Source organism: Numida meleagris, chromosome 14 (assembly GCF_002078875.1).
Source record: "Numida meleagris isolate 19003 breed g44 Domestic line chromosome 14, NumMel1.0, whole genome shotgun sequence".
NCBI lineage: Eukaryota > Metazoa > Chordata > Aves > Galliformes > Numididae > Numida > Numida meleagris.
In genome coordinates this window covers 6,116,124-6,130,861 of record NC_034422.1, presented here as the reverse complement: position 1 = coordinate 6,130,861, position 14,738 = coordinate 6,116,124, and the positions used below count along the sequence as shown (strand labels likewise).

The following is a 14,738-nucleotide window of genomic DNA, read 5'->3' as shown; positions in this document are numbered from 1 at the left end:
AAGCGTTGTTGTCACCAGGTAGTAAAGCAGGTGGGGAAGGAATAGGTCTGGCTGAAAGCTAATTCAGAAAACTAATTACTGCCAGGCTAAGCTGGTTTCTGTTTCCTGTTTGAGTTGCAGCCAGAGAAACTGTTTGGCCAGGCGCTGCGAACACTTGCTATTTACGAGCCCAGCGCAAAGTTGGTTTAAACCAACAAACAGATAAAACCAAAACCCGATTTGTTGAAACAAAATAGGGAAACCTGCTTTGTATGAGAATTCTTGTGCATACCGGAGGTTAAAGAAGCTTTGAGAGCATCTTAGGCTTTTTCCTGGAGGGACCAGATGCTGTATTTATAAATAAATAAATAAAAATCTTATCAACCTAAGGGGCCTTAGCCTTCTCAAGGGATTAAAGTGCTTTCATTCATTTAACCAGTTACAGCTTCATCGTGCTCTGCCAATCTGATGCTCCCGAGCTGAGCTGTAAAGCTGTAACTTGGGCCTCCATCCATATGTTCACAAAAGGTTGCAAACCAGATTTACAGACATATGCTGATGTGGCCTTTTTGCTAAGTTACTATCTATGCATGAATAATGCCTAATTTATTTTTATTGTGTCTGTTTTACACCGTTCAGTGTAAATTGCTGCCGTTATTTTTTTACCAAGTTCTTCAGTGCTGCAGTAGGCGGAGACTGAAGCAGATTATTGTCAGATTCGTTTCCACCCATGTAACTTATCTTCAAGTAAACATGACGTAAGTCTGTCAAGTGATTAAATTCCAGCACTCTTACAAGCACTCTTACAGGAGTAAAGGAAATTTCTCATGAAGAGAGGTTTCTCCCTTTAGAGAGACTTCCTGCATTGTCAAAATGGTATTTTTAAGTTCTCAGTTTTCTAGTTTCTGTAATGTTCTGAATGCCACAATGCAAATGGGGATAGAAAAGGAAGAAAGGTTTGGAAGTGAAGTACGTGCAGTTGCTGTGTGCTCTGATGTGGCTGTCCCCTCCTGAGCCTCATTTGTTGTAATTGCAAACGTTATCACAATGCAATGTAATTGCAAATGTATCGCAGTGCCTGACTGCTCAGTCACGCTTTCCCCTTATCCTTGAGCTGACTCAAAGCTATTCTGATGGCTCTGTTATGGTAAGAATAAAAGTGATCCTCATATTTGTGTATGTACATTTAGACAGGGCATTTTAGGGACTGCAAAGTATAATGTAGATTTGTGAAGTGGTTGGCGCTGAGTAAAATATATTTTTGAGAACATGGCTGAGGGATAGGGGTTGTTCAAAGAGTTTGTCTGTAATTCATTGTCCTGGTGATTTTTCTCTGTACTGTCTGCACCTCTCTTTTAGTGTTACATTTAAGCATTTTTCAGGATATACGTTACCTGCCTGCTTATGGGTAAATAAGGTGTTAAATTTGTCATCGTTGCAGCAAGGTGCAAGCTGTGCCTAATTATAAGTCATGTTGTTCTGGCAGCTCCTTTTTTAACGTTAAATTGGACAAGAGTTGTTGTGATAAAATGGCTGTAACAGGTGACTTCCCACCCTCTTTGTTAATGGTTTGTTCGTGCAATCTTTGCGTGCATGGACCTTGTCTCCCTTCCCCACCCTCAGCCTCCCCAGATGGAGTGATAGCCAGGAACACGTTGTCCTTGGTCATTTCAACACAGGATGGGCGAGAGAACGGTGTATTTATTTGCTGACTTTGTCTTGGCCTCTGTTTTTTTGTGATGGCAAATTCACATGTGGCTTTTGGAGTATGCGGTTGCTGTTAGATTTTTGAATTCCTTTGTGAATAAATTGACTGCAGGAATTGAGCCTCAAAAGCAGATCATATTTAATTACTAAATTAGTTTCTTCTGGCAGAAGGGTTGTGTGATAACACCACGTCTCTGTGTCTTATTGCACATTAGCTCTGTCTGCCTTGGCCTTGATTTTGAGCTTGTTGGCCAACTGCAACCAAGTTTGATAGAAAAGTAGAGGTTTCAAAGGTAACTTCTTTTAAATTACATGAAAACAGATAACCAAGTAGAAGGCAGATAATCTATACTGTAGGTTTTGGAGCTGCACTGTGCCTGCACAGAACTTTGCATGTCAGAGAACCCACATGGACAAGGTCTTGAAGGTTTGAAGAACTCGATTTATGAAGGCAAGACTGGAGGTGACTTAGAACGCGTGCTCCTGCATAGTGAGTGCCAGTTGCAGAAGAGCTCTGTAATCTCACAGATAAAACTATAATGTGACCCAGCGGCTAGAAGCCACAGTCAAATTTGTTTTATTTCCAGTTTAAATATGTTTATAATAATGGAGTGATTAACTATGAAAATAGACTGCCAGTTGAACCTTTCTTACGGTTATCAGCTCTGATCTAAAAATATCAACACATACAGCTTAGTTCAGTAATTACAGAGATAAGTGGCTAAAATGTAAAGAGCTGGTTTGGGAGAGCCAGAGGAGATGACCTGGTGGTTCCCTCTGCCCTTGAGTGGGTGAAAGAATCAATTAAATACAATTTCTTTTGCCAGCTGGAAGTGGTTCCTCTGAGTTCTGAGAATTGGGAGAAAGAACATTCTGATCAGTAGATCCAATTTTTTTTTTTTTCCAAATATGCTGTTTGTTTGTCAGGGTGTTTTTCAGGTGTTGCATGTTACTCAGATGCTGTGGTTTGAGTGGTTCTGGAAATGCCCGGGCTGGGTCACAGCAGAGATGTTGCTTCCAAGTGATTCTTCAGAGGCAGCGTGTATCAGTCCTTAGGCATGAGTAACTGGTGCTGTTTTATGGACCAAGTTTCAGACAGAGGATATCCCTTCTTCGAAGAGATTTGTATTTCTTGATGAACAGTTTTAATAGCAATCTTGCTTCTTAGATAATGTCCTTTTTTTCTGGACTACACTGGTTTATTTGTTTCCCTCTTCTCCTTATCTTTGGAAACACAGCTCTTCAGACGCTCTCCCAAAGTCTGACTTGCTCGCCCCAACATGCTTTCATCAGAAAGTTTCTGAAGTTATTAACTGCCTCAGGTTTAGAAACCTGTTCTATTACTTCACTTTGCATTGCAGCAACTTCATGTGAGCCTAGTTACAAAGTGATAAATGGAACTTAATCACTTTTCCCATGTGTTTGGCATAATAATAGTGAATTCCAAGCAAATTTCTTCACCTCACAATGACCAGTAACGTAACCTAGGTACTCTGAGGTGTTACTGCTTTACATTTCACAGCTTGGCTCTCTTGGGTGTGAGAACTGATCTAAACAAATATATTTTTTAGAAGGAGTATTGTTTAGTGACCAACCTTGGCATGAACGAAGTTCGTGGAAAACTGTCTTCATGGTAATGGTGCCCCATTTTTCCATATAACTTTTAGAAACTATTGTGGGGGCTTTTTTAGTCCTTCATGCAATGTTAAGAAGTAGATCCACTGGCAACTGCTATGACTTATGTATTTTTTTCCTTTTGTTTTTTTCTTTTTTTTGCTATAATCTTTAGCAGCTTCTCTTTTTTGAATTGTGTAAACAACAGTTCTCCTTTTCCGCATTGGTATATACAGAGCACTGTGTGTAAGTCTGTGTATGTACAGCACATTTATGCACAGAAAGCCTTTACTGTCTTGTGTCTTACTGTAGCACCTCACGTTGTTCTGCCAAGGCAGTAAGTCGTGGTCCTCTTAGATGCTTTCCAAGCAGTTGTGGCGTTGCATGCACAGTGCTTAGCTGCAGCTGGAGGTAAATCTGTTGAGGCAGAGGTCTGTGAGTGGCTGGAAGCCTTCAGCCGACCCAGGCTGCAGCGAGCGGTGCTGACCTTGTCTCTAAAACCAAAGCTTTTCTTAGAACTGAGCAGAACTGCAGATCTAGAGTGTCATCAATGCTGTTAGCTCTTTACTGCCACAGTGTGCTGTGGCTGCTGCAGTTGGTGAGGATATGCACTTCAGTACATGCAGAAGCCAGAAATGTAGTAGCTGGTTATTCAAGGAAGCTTGACTGGGTTTGGGAAAAAAAAAAACAAATTCTTTGGCATTCTTCCTTGCATCTTGTTTTAAAATAAGCCTGGTACCATGGTTACAAGCCTAGTCACATTGCTGTTTCTCCTGGGATCTCACGTTGTGCATCCCCATATGTTCCTGGGCTGTGAATTCCTCTGTTTTCTCCCTCCCTCCGGGCACTGGGCTGTGGTCCCAGGCACACACTGCGATGCAGGGATGGGATGGGATGGGAGCAGAGCTTTGCTTTGAGACCATCTCCCAGTTAGGGATTTGGATGCTTTGCCCTTGAAAGATATATCATGCATTTTTTTATTGAGAGTGGCAAATGGGCAGGACTAAGGTATGGAACAAAAAGGAAAGCATATTCTGCACTGAGGGTTAACCAGTGTTTTAGTGGCACCAGCTCTGCATAGTGAGGGGTTCGCTCACAGTCTGAGCTGGCAGAGCAGCTCCCAGCAGCCTTCCCTGTCTCTGGGAGCCTCTGCACGTAGCGTGCTTCGGGGAGCTTTGTCTTGCACACCCCACACACCTCACTATGGGAAGGCGGTGGGCTTGCATTTATTTTTGTAGCTGATCTCCCACAGGACTCTGGTAGGATTCCTTGGCCAGCTAAACAGTTCCTGAGGAATCCTCTGTGTGGCTGCAGACCTGCCTGTTCTTCCAGGGGATAATTGTTATCTGAGCTATTGTTTTGGTTTTCCTGCCTCCTTTCTTTAATGGGTTCTTTACTGCCTTCGTTGATGTAACTCGCTTTATTCAGGCAGAAAACAGTGCAGGTTTGACAAGGGAAATGGCACACACAGAGCACACCAGTCTTCCTTTTCCTTCCTTTTTCATCCGAAGATGTCCTCCAGATGTATCTTGAAAACACAAAAACACCAGAAGTTTCTAGAAAAGGAATATGTAGAAGGACAACTTGGAGACTGCTGGGACTGGTAGCACAGACAGTGATCACTGGTATGTCACTGAAAGCACAGGCACATGCAAGTTCTTCCCTCTTGCTGCTCAGTTAAATTTTATTTTGATCTTTTAAATTTGTTGTGTATTTTGTACTTACATTTTTGTTATTTAACCTCTAAAAAAGTTTTGTTTAAGAGTGGATAAATATTTGTGGATTTCAGGGGTAGTTCTTCCAGGAAAGTACTGTTAATGATGTTGTATCTTCTCTCTTGTACTGTGCCACGGAGACGTAGAGGTCTGGATTCCATGGGACTGTTCTGGTTGTTGTGATCCTCTCTCACTAAGGCAGTACTCCTTTTTTTTTTCCTTAGAGGGGAAGTTTGTCTGTTCTCTGCCAAGAACACCAAATACCAAACATTCTGCTAGTTACTGTATTAGGCTGAATCACAGTAACTGTAAACTGTGTGTTTTTATTCCCCAAGGAAGAATAATTTGTTCCAGTAAAATGTAAAGGTGATCTGCAGATTAAACCTTGTTTCAAGACTCTTTCTAACGAGAGAGGAAAAGGGAGCTGCCGCATTACGCAGGGATGAAAGAAATCTATCTGCTTTTCCCCTATATTGAAGGGGTTAATTATTCTTCCTTGGTTTTCTGAGGTTTTAAGTGTGTGGATTAGGATTTTCTACTCATCAGCGGAAGCCTTGAATTGCCAACAGAGCTGTCAGCTCTGGGAAACTGATGAACTAGAAGCTAGAGAACAAATGTGTCATCTACCAGGCACTGACTTGGTACTTTGAGGACACTTAGTGCTTTCAGGCAAGATAATGTACTCCATTTCCAGTTTCCTCACAGTTAACCTCTTGTGTGAACACTTCCCAAGCGTATTAATACGACTCATCTAGTTACTGAGATTGTGCATCTTAATTTGTGGTACAAGAAGCTTGCAGTTCTTGAGTTATACTGGGAAGCCTTCCCCAAGGAATCCTAACATACTTTTTAATACATAAAAAAGGAAAAATGCAGTTTTTGTGTTAGCAGGTTACATCCAAGCTTTCTGTCAAGCCTACAAAATGAATTCCTCACCACATAACGTGCTGGAAAGTAGAAGTGAAAAGAACAATGGCCCTGAAAACATCCATGTTTAATCCAACTCTCTTGAAGAGATAGTTCTCATCAACATTTGCCTGTTTTCATAATGCTAGATGCAGGCTGAACAGATTTGCTCACAAATGGGGCACAGCATATTGCCATTCTGACCTGCAAGTATCCTGCAGGTCTGGCTTGTTGCCTTTCTTGGCAAGTGGCAGTCACACCTAATTTAATTCCTCCCTTCCTTGGGAGTTATATAAAAAGCTGCATCTTTCAGACATTGTAAGTGGAACATGGTCGCAGTGGCTATAAAGATGTAGTTTTTTAGGTTTGAAAACAAATGATTTCTAATCTTCAATTTTAAATGGTTTAAAAAAGAAAAAGAGGAAAAAAAACCCAGCTCTCCCTGAGACCTCAAATAGTTGTTTGTATCTCCATCTACAGTTCTGTAGTGCTATGCAGTATGCTCTGTTTAAATTCGCCTTAATGCAAGGGAGTGATGCTGTGTAAGTTCTGAACTATTGTTTTTCTCTTCCACAAACAATTTGACTGTGAACATTTCTTCAGTGTATTAACACAAAATCCACAGCGTATGCAGCTTGAAATAAAAAGTGGTCACATCATTCATGTGCTTTGTGAATGTGGTTATACTGATTGCTTTTTCCGCTGGATTCTGTTTCATTTGGAATGCATTAAGTACGATTGTGTGTCTTATTGATTCAGGTTGGTGGAACAAAAGCTGGAGTTGTGCGTTTCTTGGGAGAAACTGACTTTGCTAAAGGAGAATGGTGTGGAGTAGAGCTGGATGAACCTCTGGGAAAGAATGATGGAGCTGTTGCTGGGACAAGGTTAGTTTATCATCAGGCAGCAGCCACCTCAAAGATTTTGTGTATCTGTGTTTCCTTGTGTTGTTTTTGTAACATGTTACATGAAGCTTTCCGCCAAGAGCAGGTAGACTGTGAACCCGACTGTTCTGGTAGGTGGGGTATCCTTACACACTGCTTTGAATTTTATGACAACTGCACCACTCTGAAAGTCTACATCAACCCCACATTCATGGGATTAGTTGATGAGTTTTATTCATAGATTGGTAATGAAAATCACAATTTCCTGTTCTTTGAACTTCTGCTTGGTTCCTTATCCTGGAATGAATTGTCCTTTACTACTGTTACACTGTTGATCCAGAGTTCTTTGTGAAGCCAGATCTTGTACATGGAAACACAGAAGTTACATTAGTACTCTGACCTGTTTGCTTTATCTTTTAAAGATACTTCCAGTGTCAGCCAAAATACGGTTTGTTTGCTCCGGTCCACAAAGTTACCAAGATTGGATTCCCATCAACTACACCGGCAAAAGCGAAGACAACCGTGCGAAAAGTGGTTGCGACTCCTACAGCCCTGAAACGCAGCCCCAGTGCATCTTCCCTGAGCTCTCTCAGTTCTGTGGCATCTTCAGTAAGCAGCAAGCCAAGCCGTACAGGACTAGTAAGCTTCTTTTTCTATTGCATGCTTCACATTGCCAAGCAGGAATCCATGTGGCGCTCGGCCTGTGGTCCTTCATAAATTGAGGATAGAACAGATCTTGGGGAGAGTACAGTATGCATTTAATTGTGCTCTCTTTTTCATTCAAAGCATGCATGAAGGAAGAAAATCTTAGCTAGCCCTGAAGAGTAGCTGAGTATTTGAATATTTAAGCTTACACAGTTAATTCGGGCTAACTGAGTTATTACAGTAAGAAAGGGGCTTGTGGTGCCAACAAGGCATCAGTGTTCTATGACTGAAATCTGCATTTAGCAATGCGTTTTTCCTAGCACTACCTCTGTCATATGGGGTTTGTGTTTGAAGATCTGATACGCACTAAAGCTCCCATAGCTTAAATTTGTTTCATTAAGCAGAAACCTTCAAATTGTCAAAATGTAAAAGGCCTTCTTTTGCTGTTAAAGAGATGAGTCAGCTGAGAAATATGGAAGTAGCAATTATCAAGTCTTTGCTGGCAAGAAGCCTCTTTCTTTTTGATTTGGTTTTTAATCCCTTGAATTCCTATAGACTAGATGTTGCGAAGTTCAGTGGCTTGGGTGAATTCTAACACACTAATTCCACCTAATACACTTACTGTGTGTTCTTTTAAAGTTACTCTGTTACATAAATGTCCTAATCTTGGGTTACAGCAGTAAAATGGAGATGTTATGGGGAAGCTGAATTTAAGCCTCTCTTGCAAGGCAATTAAAAGCATAGAAATAATTGTTTTTTTTCCACAGTCACCCTTGGTTTTTCCCTTTTTTTTCCCCCCCTAAATCAATGTGCATAAGTACATCTGACTGGAAGGAGATCACTGTCTCCCACTGATCTGTCACTGCTTAGCTGGCATACTGCTCCACTGACCAGCAGGTGCAGGACAGAGGTGACGTTCTATAGTCCTTCAAAACTGAAGCAGATTACGAGTGAACAGAGGTCAGCAGTTGGTCAGGGCAATGGGGTTAATACCTCATCACAGCAAGCGTGGGGATTTTTATTTGGCACAAATGGAGGGACTTTATAACTTAATCCAGTCTGGAAATTGTACTCCTAGCAACAGTGCCCCCTAGTTTGAACCTTTTGCGTTCAGTGCTACCTCAGGCTGCAGGAATGGCTGCTCACAGCAGTTGTGGGCTGACAATGAAGCCTTAACATGGACCTTCACATTTTATTTGGTATGCTGTGATACTGCCAGCAACGAGAGGATAGTTACACTTTGTAAATGTCTACAGCATACTTATTTTACTCTGTGTTGTGCCCTTGGCCTCTTGCATGTTTTGGGCCATAAAATATAGAGCTTCCATAATCCATTGTTTTGTGAAATTAACATTCCAACTTTCTTCCAACGCTTCTATCAGGTGACATGATGGTTTGGTTACTATCCAAGTAAAAGGACTGTCAAAGTAATTTTGACACTTCATTTCTTTAAAAGTTAAGCAGCTGAAGAAAGATTATTTCCCACATGTCCCAGCAAGCTTCTCCTGCTCTGATTTTTAGGAAAATTGTAACTTATCTGCAATTTGCTGCATTCCTACATAATCTTCTCAATTATTCAGGGCTGTTGCTGTTTTCTTCTTCCTGAAAAACAACTGACAAAGTAGGTGGTCTGACAACTTAAGAGGGCTGGTTTGTTTCAGTTTGCATTTATTTCCAAGTCTGAAGGAAGCTGGTCTTTCTCTTGAAATCTTTTGAATTCCATTTGGAATCAGGAGTTAAGTCACATATGACTAGTTGAGCTGAACGTTCTGATTTATTCAGTGTCACAGGTTTTAAGTCACTATGTACACATTATATATTTGTAATGGCTCATCCAAGGCTGTGAGTGGACAAGTTGGAATGATTCTGCAGCAATCATGGTAACAGAAGGGGAAGCATGATTTTGTTGATGACAGGAGAATACGTCCCTGTAATGCTTTCTGTTTGTGGATCTTGTCCAATGCCAGCGTTCCACGCTATATCTGGCAACTGTTCTTCAGTTTTTAATCTCTGAAAGGATCATGGAAAAATCATTTTCCTATTTTTGGGCAGTACTATTAGACTAATCTAAAGATTAAAATAAAAGAAGTATAAGCCTTTTGTATTCTTTCTTTTGTTTTAAAAAAGGCTTTAATGGAGGCATCATTCTTTTTTAGTACTTAGGAAGCAAATTTCTGAGCTGCTGAACTTGGGGTCCATTTTTATAAGCTGTATCAGATTTCTTGATTCAGTTTTTGCTGTTTCACAACTCTAACTCACTTTTACTACGTATTTTCAGTTGTCTTACTTTCCCTTCTGGCTCAGAAACTCTTGAGGAAGTAGAAGTCAGGGCCATGCTGAATTTTTACTGGCACCAGTTCAGTTCAGTGGAACAGAGATCATGCAAGAACAAGGAAAATCTTCAGGTTCATCTTAGCTATAGTTCTGCAAATCAGTTATTTATATCTATACCCATAAAATTTAATCCTTCAGTTTTGTTTTGTTTTTCCAGAAGAAACTTAATTACAAGGATATAAACCAATGTTTTAATCAGATACCAATGTACTTGAGGAGGTATTAGCTGTGAAGCTAGCTTTTGAAGTCAAGGTAAACGCCTTTGACCCTGAATGTCTTGTTACCATAGTAGAGGCACAAAATGCTAGTTGGACTTCCAAAAGCTTTTAATAGAGCATTTGGAAGTGTTATACTGTTGCTGGTGACCCAAGATAATGGCTTGGTAACTGGAGGGGCAATATTATTTACTTGCTGTAAAGATGCCTTTCTTTTTTTAATGCAAAAAACTTCTTAGAAAGCTAATGGACTCGTCTCTGTGTCAGTCTGAGGCCAGCCTTTGGTTTTCATTTCAACCTTTCTGTCTCCTATGCACTGCCTGCTGATTGCTACAAAACAAATTTAATACATAGGTATGGCTATTGTTAAATTCTCAAACTAAGTAATTTAATGTAAAGCAAAAAAATATTTTTCTTTAATAAAATATACAAAGGAGGAATTACCATAGGTTGCAGAAAACATTTATTTTTCTAACCTAATGTTTGTAGAGTCTTAGAGATATCCCTGGTTTTCACTTGATAAAGAATGGTTTTTAATGTTCTTGCTTTGTGAAGTTGACAGAAACATCCTCCCGGTATGCAAGAAAGATTTCTGGTACCACAGCCCTGCAGGAGGCACTGAAGGAGAAGCAGCAACATATAGAACAGCTCCTGGCAGAAAGGGACCTGGAGAGGGCAGAAGTTGCAAAAGCAACCACTCACGTGGGGGAAATAGAGCAGGAATTAGCACTTGTTCGAGATGGACACGATCGGGTGAGAGCAATGCTGCTGTTCTTAAAACAGAGACCGTAAAACAGTTGACTTAATTCCCTAGATTGCATTTTCTAATCTAAAAGATCCGGGGGTAAGATGTAGTTTTCTAAACCTATGAGATCTTTCCTGTGGGAGCTTCAGCTTGATAAGAACAAATCTATATGATTTAACAAATTTTGGTTAAGCAATGTTTTCTTGGTAAGCAATGTTTTCTTCTGATATGTGTGTATTTTGAGTATCTCCTTCCTGCGGTCTATACCTTACTGAGGTATAGATATATAACTTGGAAAAAAAAATCATGTGCTGTTTGTCTTAGATTTTGTTCTTATTCCTGGTGATTAGCATGTACTGGAGATGGAAGCAAAAATGGACCAGCTGCGAGCTATGGTGGAGGCTGCTGATAGGGAGAAAGTGGAGCTCCTCAATCAGCTCGAGGAAGAGAAAAGGTAACCCAAAACTGTTCATTACTATAACTGTTAACAAACCAAACTTTGCATTAGAAGTAAATGCTTTGGAGACTTGCAAACATGAAACAATTCTTAAATAACACAGATATGAGCAATTGTTGTATAAAATGATATTGCCATTCATTGAAGTTAATATTAAAAAGAAATTCTTAAATTTGAGGAGGGAAAGAACCCAAAGAAAATTATACTGTGATGAATTACAGCTGGAAGAGGGGATATTTTTTTTGTGACTGAATATCCACTCAGACTTGGTAGGTGGCATTCCTTATGTGACAATCCAAGTGGACTTGTTTGGAGGCTGTAACTCTTGTTTAAAGATTAATTTCCTGAAACTTATTCCTTCTAGTATGGCCTTCAGTTACAATGGATTTTATTCCTCCTTATATAAAGGTAGTGGATCGTGCCTCATCTTTTTGAAACACTCTTCTTCTACTTCAAAGTGAAAATTTTCATAATCCCATTTCCTGACAGTGCTGGATTAGGAATTTACAGTTTAGTTCTCTTATGAATAATTTATAACTTCTCATGTGCTTCTGCATTGCGTCTGTCACTTACAGGAAATCATCAACACCATCAATTTTAGTGCCTTTTCTAATTGATGATCTTAATGATTTGAGGAAAAGATTTGAGATTATCAAATAGATGTACAAAGCTACCTGAGGAAATAATCTGGTACATTGTCTTGATGCATTGTGAGTGCTTTTGAAAAGCAAAAGTCCATTTAGAAACCAAACCCACTGTGAACCGGCTCTGTAGACTGGTGTTCTCCCCTGCAATGCCAGCCTTTCTGAGAGGCCTCCTTAAACTAGGAAACGCAGATGAGAACATACAGTGTTAAACCCTGGGCACTTCCCTTACAATTTGCACACTTGCTTTTTGTTGGACCTGCTTGCACTGAATTTTCAAAGTAGTAGAGTTGTGTATAGAATTATTTGCATGATCTCTACAAAATAATGCAGTGTGGGTTTTTTGTTGTTTTATTTTGTGACTGTTTTTTTTTTCTTAATATTTAATTTAAAATAATAATAATTTGTAAAAGCTTTGCAGCACCTTCAGTAGTTTGGCTGCGAAGCTCTTCTTGCTGGATGCCAGGTCGAGGGGGTCCATTTTACTGCAGTCCTCCATGGCCTTGAGCTCACCTTCAGTGTGTTGCTAGGCAGCATAACAGTGCTGCTGTGTATGCCTGTGACCCATTAGCTGAAGTGACGTTTTACAGCCAGGAAAACATTTCATGGCTTCAGCAGTGTAATATTTCCCCTTCCTCCTAGTCACTCTAGGTGTGTGTACTTTGACAGCTCTCTGTAATGTGTATTCAAGTCAGTCCCAGCAGTAACTTGAAGTCAAATAATCTTCAGTCCTCTGTTTCCCATAGCACAGGGGTGATACCCACTTCCATGAATACAATAAGTTCTAATTGTCCTTTTATTTTAGACATCTGTCTCTTGTATTGCACTTTGATGCAATTATTTCTACGTCTGTCAGCCAAGCTCCAGGCACCAGCAGTGTGTGTAGTTCAAAGGAAAGATGGCATCTTTGTCAATTCCTTTGCCACATCTTACTCTGTTTAAAGGTGGAGATCTGGCCCCTTGTTCATTGTGGTATGCCAGACTCAGGAGGAAGAAGAAGTAACTTTAAAAAAATGTTTATTTTAGTTCAAATACTAGCTTAGCACTTCTAAATTTGATTGTGTGATTCTCATTCTAAAACTTCTCTATGGGCAGGGCAAGCTTTAAGCTGTATCTGTGTTTTTGCACGTACTCCCAGTCTGCATCTTGCAGTTCACCCTGACAACTAGCACATGCTTCCCTGGGATAGAGTTCTGATGCAGTTGTCCAGCACGCTTCCAGAAGGCTCTCAGGAGTCTTGGATGTTTCCTAACTTTCTGTTTTCTTACCTGATAGAACGTGTGGAATGTGTGCAGAAGGGAGAAGGAGTGAAAGAAACACTGCTGATGTAGATGTTTTCATTCTAACTCATCAGAAAATGCAGTAAAATACTTTTTTCACAGAGCTGTAGGAATACTGCTTCTTTAAAGTTGTGCTTTAAAGACAACGTTTTTCCTTCTGTCCAATATTCTTTGTAAAATAATTCTGTCATAATGTCACTTTGCTGTCTGCTTTCCATGGAAAAGTGAGCTGGAATGCATTTTCCTTCAAAGTTATCTGAATTTTAATCAACTGTCCCCACAGGAAGGTTGAAGATCTTCAGTTCCGAGTGGAAGAAGAATCCATTACCAAAGGAGACCTAGAGGTAAAATATCTCCAGCTTTGTAAACAGGATATGTAGTAAGACACAGAAATGCAATCAGTTCCTCTTAGTTATACTGTTCTCCAGAAGAGAAAGGCAGGAATGATTAATTGGTGCAGTACTGGTCCAAGTGTATACAAAGCACATGGAAGTGTGCTTCCCATTTCTGCAGTCCTTGATTAAGCTAACCGTCCTGAAAGTACACAATTGTGCCCGTAATTCAGTTATGTACTTCAGCAAGGGTTTTACTATGGAATGGCCATATTTGTTTAGAGCAATTCAATCCACAGAAAACTCTATTTTTTTATATTTTTATTATGGTATATTATACCTTACTAATGTTTCTTCAATGGCTTAAAAGTAAGCACCAAAAAATCTTAAAATTATGAAACTGACAATTTTGTATCTCTATGTTTGAAAATGAACACTGAAGACAAGGCGGCCCATTTGACTTGGCTTAATTTTTTGAATAATTCATGTACTTTCCTTAGGGGAAGACTTATTAAAAAAGAATATTCTCTCTGGAGAGATTATTGTATACAAAATCTAAATAGCCTTTTAGGTGCACATAAATAACAGTTTGTAATTATGCAATCAGATTAGGAAACATTTGGTGAAGCATTACTCTTAACTACTTGAACACTGCCAATTTTTACCCCCAATGTCAAATTTAAAAGCAAGACATTGTAGTTGTTCTACTCAACTGTTGTTTAAATCTGAAAAATACTAGACTCTTGCACAGTGTAGATAACCAAATTAATTGACTTGTGTCCCTGTGAACCGCTTATGATTAAAGTGCTAGCCTGATGGAAATGATTCATTTCATATAACATTTCTTTTATTTTAGTCTTCCATTCATTTTAAGATACCTATCTAGACTCTTCATAGAATGCTCCTTTTATTGTTTGGTCCATGGAAACTTTCAGTTTTTTATTTTTTGTTAGTCATGGCAAACCATTGTAAGGACTGGTTTGTCAAGCTGCATAACTTCAAGAATTTAAGCTGAATTCAAGATAATGAAATGTATCCTGTTGTTTATGTTGGAATGATAGCGCTAAGTCTGCAGGTGAAATATTTTTTGTTTATTTGTGTTTTAATTTTACTAATAGCGAAAGAGGCAGATTACGGAAGATCCAGAAAATGTAAGAAGGCACTTAAATGTGCAGAGACATCCCATGTTAACAGATTGTGTGCAGAAAATGCTTATACTTATTCACTAACTGCATAATCTGTTATTGAAACATTGACTCTAGTATTTGTGTGCATGTTGCTTTC

At 39.6% G+C, this 14,738-nt stretch overlaps 1 protein-coding gene across 11 annotated transcripts in view; it reads left to right on the top strand.

Annotated features, from left to right (window-relative positions):
- Nucleotides 1-14,738, top strand: part of CLIP1 (CAP-Gly domain containing linker protein 1) — a 64,431-nt gene that overhangs the window by 15,176 nt on the left and 34,517 nt on the right. For 9 of the 11 annotated variants that reach the window (XM_021412692.1, XM_021412691.1, XM_021412690.1 and 6 more), the window contains 5 exons: nucleotides 6,681-6,805; nucleotides 7,225-7,441; nucleotides 10,552-10,749; nucleotides 11,092-11,195; nucleotides 13,406-13,466. In XM_021412692.1, coding sequence (XP_021268367.1) covers nucleotides 6,681-6,805; nucleotides 7,225-7,441; nucleotides 10,552-10,749; nucleotides 11,092-11,195; nucleotides 13,406-13,466 — 705 coding nt within the window. Of the gene's footprint in view, nucleotides 1-6,680; nucleotides 6,806-7,224; nucleotides 7,442-10,551; nucleotides 10,750-11,091; nucleotides 11,196-13,405; nucleotides 13,467-14,572; nucleotides 14,606-14,738 lie in introns of all 11 variants that reach the window. The other 2 variants (XM_021412693.1, XM_021412685.1) reach the window with 2 other exon arrangements.